The sequence below is a fragment of the Manacus candei genome, unplaced genomic scaffold (assembly GCF_025592945.1).
Source record: "Manacus candei isolate 608988 ecotype Guabito, Panama unplaced genomic scaffold, ASM2559294v1 h1tg000076l, whole genome shotgun sequence".
Lineage (NCBI taxonomy): Eukaryota > Metazoa > Chordata > Aves > Passeriformes > Pipridae > Manacus > Manacus candei.
In genome coordinates, this window is record NW_026138124.1 from 6,008,517 (window position 1) to 6,018,208 (window position 9,692).

Sequence of the window (9,692 nt, forward strand, 5' to 3'; positions counted from 1 at the left end):
CTCTTTGGTCCCAAACAAGCAGCACACTCATCATTTCTCCCTAACAAGTTCCCCCTCAGAGGAACTTGTTTCCAACATTCTCCAAGGTTTTTTCCCCCCATCTGGTTTTCCTCCTGTTTTCTGATTGTCCTGTTTTCCTTGAAGTCCTCTGAGTAACATCCTGTCCCTCTTTGGGCTTCAAACCATTGCACTTTCCACTGTCTTTCACTCTTTTCTGCTCAGCCTGGTTTCACATTCCCATTCAGGAGATCCTGTCAGGCTGGGCTGTGATCTTCCAGATGTAAACAGTTTCTTTCAGGAGCACATCTAAGAATCATACATGTGCCAACCCCCCTGAATCCTGTTTATTACCTTTTTCTTTTTTTCTTTTTTTTTTTTTTTTTTTTTTTTTTTGTGGGGCATTTCTTCTAATTGTCACTATTTTTTCAATCTCTAGACTTGAAAATCTCCCAAATTCCCTCCCAGGCACTCTCATGTGAGATCTTTCCTTTGCTTTCTTCTCCCTTTCACGTTTTTGTTTTCCCACAGAGCGTTTGGTACTTGCTCTGTCACAGTGCTTTAGTCAACACATTTTCCTCCCGCTCAGCAGCTGGAGGGGATGCTCGGTGAATGGGCTGTGGGTGTCAGCCCAGGAGGTGTTGCTGGGTTTTGGGATGTGGGGAAGGAAGTTTTCCTTTATTTCCAGCATGCTGGAGGGACTCAGTGAAAGTTGGATGGCCATCCTGGTACAAGCTGCCAGTGTATTTGGCTGGCAGTCTCCCATGGCACCCAGAAGAGTGGAAGGAATATCCCAGGTAGACAATTTTGTCCCTTTCCATCCCGTTTTCCCAGCCCTTGGCTGTCAGTGAAGCCGAGCTCACACCACGTCTCCACTGACCCCCTGGTAATGTAAGGACACCATTAATGTTGTATTTTTCCAGACAGTATCTCAGAGTCAGTTCATGCCTTGCTGCAGGTGGAGCACCCAGCTGCCTGTGTGAGCCTCCAGCCTTTCGTGTTCTCCCTGGGTGCTTTGGCACCGGGCAGCTCCTCCAGCTCCTCCACGGCCTCTCCGCACAGCTGGCGGAACACCGGCAGCCTTTTCTTGGAGCCAGGGGAGCGTCTCAAATCCGTGGCTTCCTTCTCCAGGCGCATGGAGAAGGTGACAAAGGTGGGGAGGTGCTGAGGAAGAGAGGAATAGGAGTCTTCATCCGTGCTGAGGTAGTGCTGTAACGTGGGGTGGCAGGACGTGGGTCCTTGGTAGACATTGCTGGCGCCTGCACCGTCCAGGGTGCGGAATGCAGGGATGTTCCTGCAGCTTTTGAGGAAGATGTATCTGATGTCCCTGGAGGTGTGGTAGGGTGTGCATTCAGGTGATGAGGAGGGGCTCCTGGCTTCACATTGGAGAGCTGGTGCCGACATTGTTGCTGGCCTTGTGTGGGGATAAATCACACAGTTAGCAAGGTGGTAGGTGATAGAGGTGGTCAGGAGTCCTCAAAACCCCCCACAGAACATCCCTCCCCCCAAAATATCAGATTTCCAGAATCTTCTCTTCCCTCTCCCTTCTCTAAACTGACCAACTTTGACAAGTAACCTCAAGATCAGTAACACAACTCCATCGTAGACTTTCACATCAAAATCAATAGATATCCACCAAAATTAAGACTGCTGTGTTTGTTGCGGAGAAGGGCCTTGAATCCCAAGCTCCAGTTCATAGATGACTACAGTCACCACCAGCCTGGGTGTGGGAGTGTGTTGTCAGAGACAGACAAATTGTCTCCATCATTCTTGGAGCTCTTTGCAGGAATGAATAACCACTGACTGGATTTAGGATCTGAAACTGCGTCTTTGGGGAAAGGCTGACCCTGCGCACTCTCAGACAGCCTTCTGTGTTCTTTCACCACGACCCACTGAATATTTAAGCTCTTTCCCAGGTTTTGTACACTGCTGTGTAAAATTCAGATTCTTGGAGGGGGGGGAAAGCCCAGCCTACTCTACTTTGATACCTGGCTGGAACCTACAGAGTTGACAAAGAGAGAAGGCGACCAACCCTGTTCATGGATAATTCATCTCATGCATAACTCATGCTCACACATTTCATGGATAATTTAGGATAAGGGCTTGCAAGATCAGGATCTCACATGGAAGTGAAGGGTCTCTCATGAACAAAGCTGATGGCAAACTCTAGCTGTGGGACAGAGAGTTTCTGAATGTGGTAACATGCCAGCAGCTGGGAGAGCAGAAATGCTGTGGTTCCTTGAATGCTGGCGTCTTCCAACCTGGGCAAACTCAGAATATGTTTGGCACAGTGTCCTGTCTCTGAGAATGGCCAAAATCTGGTCAGTCAGAGGAGATACAAGCATAGCAACTCCACTGTGTGGGAGCAGGAGGTCTTAATATCCTGGGGCTTGTCCAGAAATCCAGAAAAAGCACCTTCCTCTGCGGTCCAAGTGCTCGGTTGTCCCTAATATGAGCAGAATGTAATCAAGCATTTTTATCTTTATTCCTCATTACTACATTTTCCTTCTCTTCCAAACACAAACCAGAATGGGGTAGCTGATGTTTTCCCCCCTGGTGTGAGAGCACTGGAATTTCACGCAGTGGAGGAAGAGATCCCTGCTCTCAGACTCGGGCCGTGCCGTGGGAACACCTTCAATCCACCACTGGGGAAGGCACACGGCACCCACCTGGAGCCCAGCCCCTCAGATCCAGAGGAGGCTGGATCTTAAAGCTCAACTCACAGGCATCAAACATTTAAACAGACCAGTCGAGGGCTGAATTATTAAAATCACCCCACGTGAAATGTTTTGCTGCAAGACGACGAGCACTCTCCTTCCCCGGTTCATTGTCTCTGCGGGGTGTCAGAAATACTAAGGCTCATTCTGCCTTTCCCATCCCCCTTGAGATACTTGGAACAAGTGAAGCACTCCCAGCTGCCAAGAAACATTGAATATTTATGAATCCCCTTAATCACAGAGGCAGGGACCATTCCAACCAGCTTAGTTTGGCAATGTTTTGGCCTTGCCTCCTAGAGAGGATCAGAACTTGCTCCCAGAAGTCCTTTTGGCCCCCCTGGAGCTGATCAACAGTGTGTCCTGTTCAGGTGGCAAACCCTAGGAGTAGCTTAACGGATGGAGATACTTCATCCCTGCTCCTGCACTGCCTTTTGGGGTAAGAAATACAAATTAGTTTGCCTTGGGATGTGCCTCCACAGCTTCAGCCTCGCAAGCAGAGAAGAAGCAAGTCCTGGGGAAAGTGTCCTGACTTTCTTACTGTTTTCTCACCATTGTTATCCCATTATTTCACTTAATATGGTGTTTGCTTCAACCTCCAAAAGAAAAGCAAGCCCAGTACAGCCACAAAAGTAAAGCAAGCAGTGATTTCCCCCCCACGCCCCATGTTTCTTCTATATTTTCCCTTTCCCCAGCTTACAGGAACAGGGGGGACCAGCAGTATTAACCATAAAAAAAGAGGTTATTCTTCGGTCAAAATGAAATCCAAGTGGCAAAAGCAGGGGTTTCACTTTTATCTTCTTATTTGTGTTCCAACATGCACAGAAATAATTTTTTTCTAATTCCTCATAAGCGTTTGGTATGAAAGGGAAACTCCTTGGGTTTTTTGGATTTTGGTTTGGGGGTTTTTTAGTTGTTTTTTGGGGGGAGTCATGCTCTTTTTTAAACATCCTTATTGCCTTCTTTAAATGGGCTCTGTCACACAATGTTCAGAGACTGGTTTGAGAAAGCTTCTGAAACTGTGTGTCATTGATCAAGGCACTTGTGTAAACTATTTGTGGGTGCTTGCAGCCTTCACTGGTAAGAGATTTGTCAAAGGCAAGTTATTTCCAGTTGAGTTCCCTGAGCAAACATCTGGCTTTTAAACAAATCTCCTGGTGGAGAACAGGACATGAGGCTTGTGCTGTGATGGAAGGCTCTGGCTGACCCGTTGAGCAGCAGTTTGGAGCAGGAGAGGGGGGTGTGCCCTCCCTTTGCTGCTGAGCTTTGCAGCAGAGTGTGCAGGGACAGCACCGTGCATGCCTGGAGTTATTGCCAGTGCTCACCAGCATGGAAACAAACATGAGGTCTTCTAAATCCAAGATTCTGTAAGAAAAGCTTCAGTGAGAGTGGTTCTGACCAAGCAGCAGCCTGGAAAACTCTCTCAGCAAGGAATGTGTGTGCAGGGCAGTTGCGATGGGTGGATGGCAGCTGACTGGCATTAGTCGGCTCTCTCACTGCTCCCACTCCCAAGGACCTAAGGCTTTACAGAGACTTCTCTCCTCTCAGCATTGGCCTCCCTGGACCCAGCAGAAGTGGAAAAGCCGCTCAAATATTTATTAAAAAACCCTGATGTTCTTACAGGACTCACCGAAATCCTGGATACTTTTCTGTTTGGTCCTGACAGACAATTAATGTCTTCAGAACACTTCCACAAGGAGCTGGATGGTATCCACCCTGGCTTTGGGGGATTCTGGCAGAGGTTGTGTGTTGCTGTTGCAACATTCCGTTGTCACGCCAGCGGAATTCTGGGCTCCACATCACAAAGGACCAAGACGTGACCTTGTGTGGCACCAGGGCGAGTGCAGCGTGCCTTTATCTCTGTGGGGAGGGTGTGCACGGCCAGAACGGGAGGGGTCTGAGGACCATATGAACCACAGGACTGCTCACCACCTGGCTGGAGGTGTCACTGTCCTCTAGTTAAGGCATGGGAGTCACATGTCCTTTGGAGAGCGCTTGTCTCATGGGATGCTTGAGGACTCCTGCGTTGAGGTCACAGGGTGGATCCAGCCCTGCTCACACTAACAGTGTCACAGTTCCCTCTGTCACATGGCAGCCATCACCCAAAGGGACACCTGAATGCTCGTGACATGCTACACCTGCTCACACATGGCTGTGGGATTCCTGTAAATGTGGGATTTGGGGGCATTTTGGCAGCTCTCTTAATCTGTAAGTTCCCCTGAGCGGAGGTTGCTTGTCCTGGGGTAACTCTCGAGTGAGCAAAGATCCCTATGATGACTTCACACATTGTGCTAATGCTGCTTCCAGGCTGAGTGTGAAAACCCTGGTACCTCATGTCATAACAGAGCTACAGAACTCTCCTGGCTTGCTGAAGGTACAGCAGAGCCTGGTGCACTTCACAAGGGCTCAGGCTCCCTGTCCTAAAACATTTTTTGCAGCTGTTGAGCAGCTTGCTGCATTAAAAGCCATGAATGACTTGAAGTCATACTTGTAAAGAAATAGGTTGCAGGATTTTCAGCACTCTGGGAATTGGGAGCAACAGTGCTTTGTAAATTAGATCTATTAAATACTTAGTAATATCAAAATTTCATGCAGTGCTTTTCTTCAAAGAAGTCTGAGGTGGCTCTGTTCATCAAGCAGTTTTCCCTTAAACTGACCTGGCCTTTCAGAATCACTTGGGAGGTCGTATTTGATCCCGAGTTAATTCCTAATGAGATTTCCTGCTTCCCCAAGGCCTTCTACTGACGTATCCAAAAAACGAGAGACCAGACCAGAGCCTTTTATCCAGACATTTCTCAGCTTTGAAGATGTTTCTGCAATACCAAGAATTGCCAATCACATGGGCAGAACTGGATAGTTCTGGTCCTCGGGAACCACGAGCCTGGAATCTGAGGGAGGTGGTTCATTCCTGCAGCGGGTGATCCCCATTGTGACATGTATTTTATTGAGGAGGAGGCTGGGATGGTCCTGCTGGGTTCTGGCTTTGTGCAGTGCTTGGAGGGTGGTTGTTGGAGATCTCCAGCAGTGACTAACAGGCACTGGATATACCCAAATAACAGCGTGAAGTGGTAACCTGGCAATCAGCACGTCCTTGAAATAAATGAGCAAGCGATCCTCTGAGTGTGAGCACTTCTGGTGGTGCCAGTGGTGTTGGCTGGTATTATCAGCTCATCCCAGGGCTTCTCAAGGCTGCCTTTATCTGCAGATCTCATGTGGTGCAGCACAGATCACCCCGGCCCCTGAAAAACAGGGCTGCTGTGGGACAGAGCCTTAGGAAGTATTTAGCAATGCCAATTTGTGGAACAGGATTTGTGGGACAGGCAGCCCAGATTCTGGACTGCTGGAGGCTCAGTTTCAGAATCTCCAAACTGGAAAGGGGTTAGTGGAAAGAGTGTCTCCCACCTGGAGCTCACCACACACCCCCTTCACCCACCACACCCCCCGAGCTGGCAAACAGAGCCCTCCTCTTGCACTCCCAGCCCTCCCGAGGGTGCTGGCACTCCTCTGTGTGCATTCCTCTTGTTTATTCCTGCCGTGCATTGATGCAACAGGTCACACGTTTGCAAGAAGCTGCCAAAGATAATACACAACCTGTCATAGTAACAAGATCATCAGAAGGAAAACTGAAGAGATAATAAACCGGCAGGAAAGCTGAAGAGTAAGAAACAAAAGAGGAGCAGAGAGGAAGTGACAATGTTATCTTTGTTTAACGCTCCTCTGAGTCACCATTAGTTATTTAAGATATTCATCTGCTGGCTCCCAGACCCATCAAATTAAGATCCGAGGGGTGGTGGGGCTCTTCTCATTGCCAAACAAGTTGCTCTTGTCCAAAGCTTCTGTGAATGACGGATGCATTTTATTGCAGCTCGCTTTGGAAGCCAGAAGGAGGCAGTGCCATATGGAGCACATGGATTTTCTTCTGAGAATGCGTGTTGGTGATTGATTCACAGAGGCTGTAACAGGAGGGCAGTAAGGATAAGGAGGGCATTAAGGACGGAACGGGAGCATCAGCCCGTTCCCATAGCTGGAAACCAGAGGCTGCGTGGGCAAGGCAGAGGGCTGGGAGCAGCCTAAGACACCCTCACTTTGGGGAGAGGTTGTCAAATGGGGGAAAACAGCTCCAAATCTGCTGCTGCAGTTCTTCAAGGAGGACGAGTTTAGGTCCATCACAGGATAACCACAGGCACCCAGGAGAGGTGGCACTGTGGGAACTGAGTGGGTGACCGAGATGTTCTCATAGCATCAAACCCTGGCCCCTCCAGACACCAGGACCAGGTGACACCTCTGAGTCATCACTTCTGCCATCTCACTCCTCCTTCACTTCCACAGACAGATCTCCAAGTCCAGTGACCCTGAGCTTAGCTCAGCTGGTTAGAGCATGGTGCTTGAGTTTGATCCCTGTGTGGGCCATTCACTGCAGAGTTGGACTTGATGATCCTTGTGGGTCCCTTCCAGCTCAGAATATTCTGTGATTTCTGAAATTTAGAGCAAGTGGAGAGATCCAGGAGCCGTCTGTCCTGCTGCCAGGCGAGGCTGCTGTGTGCACCCATGTGTGCGTGTTTGGAGAAGCGCCTCTTCCCTCTGCCTTTTGCTCCTGTCAATTAACCCAGGATCCAGGAGAGCAGCAAGAACATCAATTTAACATATGGGCTCAAAATAGTCAAGACAGCCTTTCCCTGAGGGCTTTGCAGAGAGAAAGGAGGCACCTGGCAGGGTGAAGTGGTGAAGAGGTAGGAAAGAAAGGAAACACAACTGGCTGCAGGATGCCCAGCTTCCCTTGATTAGTGTCTAGGCCAGAGGAGAGGGTAAAAAGGGTGACAGGAGGGATGGAGAGCACTGGCTGGGTGACTTCTCCCCTTGCAGTGGGGCAGCTCTGCAGAGCACGTTGGACAGGCCTTGGAACAGGATCTCCCTCCCAAGCCCTCCCGGGAAAACAGAGCCCTGCAAACCGGTGAGGCGTGGGATTAAATAAATTAATGATCTGAGGAAGGTGGATAGGAAGGAACAGTCATCTTGGTGGTAAAAAAAATCAAATCACAAGAACTGAGGATTTATGGCAGGGGTCAAAGGCTGGATCCCTTCTGGATCCAGGCTGAAAGCTCCATGAGGTCCCTTGTTCCTGAGTGGCTGCACAGTCACTGCCAGCATGAAGGAGCAGGACAGAAATTATCACAACCAAATAATTAGCAGCACAGCAGCTGGGAGGGCTGCACAGACAGATAATGTGGCAAAACGTTAAACAGCAGCTTTAGCATTGTCAGGGGGTTCTGCTGAGGCCAAAACGGAGCAGGGGAAGATGTGAGGCATTAGATGGGGAACTCTCCACATAGTCCACTGCTTTGGGCCCTGTGTAACTCCTCCTGCACACTGTGCCTGTGATATAATGAGCTGTATGGGAGTATTTTGGCAAGAGCCAATTCCAGCAGGAGTTGCCTACCCTCTTCTTTGAAACCTCTGACAGTGGAGTCAAAAAACCATCCCTGTCCCCACATCAGCCTGTGCCAGCACTGCCCCGAGCGCATGTCCTCGTGCTGACCTGTCCCGATCCCTGTGCACCCTGAGCGCACGATACGCCACCAAAAAACAAAGCTGCCAAGTGTCACCTCTTTCTGGGGTCGAAAAAGATGCAGGAGATGAGTGGCCTGTCCTGTGGAGAGGATTTTATTGACTGCAGGAGAAACCCCCTTGCTGTCCTCGCTGCGGGCTCGGTGCAGGGCCAGGGGCTGCCAGTGCCCGCTCGGCTGAGGGGGTTAACAGGGTCTGATCTGCACCAGGGCCACCTGCCCGAGCACCCCCAGCCCATTTCACACATGCAATCAAACATCTGCTCGGCCCTAATGACTGCCCGTCAGTGCCGAGCGGGGCCGTATCCGAGGCGGCGACCTCGGGCTGGAAGGCACCGGAGCCCATCGCCAATCTGCCGGCCCAGCTGTCGGCCAGCACACCACGGGCCAACCCAGCCCTTCCTCCCGCACACACGGGAATCAAACGGGGGCTCCGCGGGCTCCCGCGGCTGCAAACACCTCCAGCGTGAGCCAACAGCTCCCCGGGGGAGCCCTTTGGAAAAGGTATCAGAGACCTCAGCGCTCTCTGCCTTGGCAAAGCGCCAGCCTTGCGCGCGGTGGAAGGAGCCACACATAAAAACTGTGATGTCCTCTACTTTTATTTTTATGTGTTTGTTTTATTTTGTGTGTTTATTTTCAAGGAGATTACCAGTAAACTTAACGTCAATACAGTTAATCCCCATATATATTTACTGAGGGCAATTAGCTGGCATTTATATTAAATATACACAATAGACAGTTGGATATACAGTTTGTATAGTATAATTAGATATATATACACACATAAATAGATGCATAACTCTGTCTGCAGTGTGTGTTGGTGAGGAAGGACCAGGGTAATGTGCCGTGACAATATTTATCTCACACCATATTTATACCCTGATAGCTGGAGAAGTACGATGGGGCTCTGCAGGAGAGTTCTGGGAGGAGAGCGGGTGCTGCAGGGGAGACACACAGATGGGTGCAGTGCCAGGGCGATTCCAGGGGTAACAAAGGGCTTTGGGAACCTGGGGTGACAGCAGCAAGAGGACTCAGACAGGGCTGTCCAAGCCCAGGTTGTGTCCAGGTGTGGGAGCAGCTGTTGAAGGCAAAGCCTATCTCAGAAACGCAAAGGCTGCCAATCCTCCTTGGCCTTTTCTCCAATATCCTTTCCTGGGGTGAAACTCCTCCATGCCCCAGCTGGAGCCCTGATGGTTGGGAGAGTGTGGTGGGGAACTGGCTGGCTGGTTTCCTGTTCCAGCCTGGCAGCTGTGCTCTGCTTGGAGCATCCACCAGCCTTCCCAGAGCAGAGAGGGTGGGGGAGACCTGGCATACCTGCAGTCCTGCAGTACTTGGCTCCTCTGGAAACACGGGACAGCAGCTGAGAGGGGCAGCTGGGTTAGAGGACCAGGGAGAATTCCCTACTCCTCCTTAAGAA

The 9,692-nt window shown here is 50.2% G+C and overlaps 1 protein-coding gene and 1 long non-coding RNA gene across 3 annotated transcripts; one reads left to right on the forward strand and one right to left on the reverse strand.

Moving 5' to 3' along the window:
* Nucleotides 1–789: 789 nt before the first annotated feature.
* LOC127481061 (uncharacterized) lies at nucleotides 790–4,500 on the reverse strand. Of its 2 annotated transcripts, none has more exons than XM_051809905.1 (2): nucleotides 4,342–4,500; nucleotides 790–1,411 (listed from the first exon to the last, which is right to left on the reverse strand). In XM_051809905.1, exons 1-2 carry the CDS (start codon nucleotides 4,473–4,475, stop codon nucleotides 940–942), a joined length of 606 nt encoding a protein of 201 aa, XP_051665865.1. In that variant the 5' UTR covers nucleotides 4,476–4,500; the 3' UTR covers nucleotides 790–939. The 2 variants fall into 2 exon arrangements, with proteins under 2 accessions (XP_051665865.1, XP_051665866.1); XM_051809906.1 differs by having other exon boundaries at nucleotides 895–1,411; nucleotides 4,333–4,474.
* Nucleotides 4,501–4,614: 114 nt separating this feature from the next.
* Nucleotides 4,615–7,063, forward strand: LOC127481067 (uncharacterized). Its single transcript, XR_007908095.1, has 3 exons — nucleotides 4,615–4,919; nucleotides 6,263–6,369; nucleotides 6,577–7,063. It is a non-coding gene; the product is annotated as an uncharacterized LOC127481067 (long non-coding RNA).
* The last annotated feature ends 2,629 nt before the right edge of the window (nucleotides 7,064–9,692 follow it).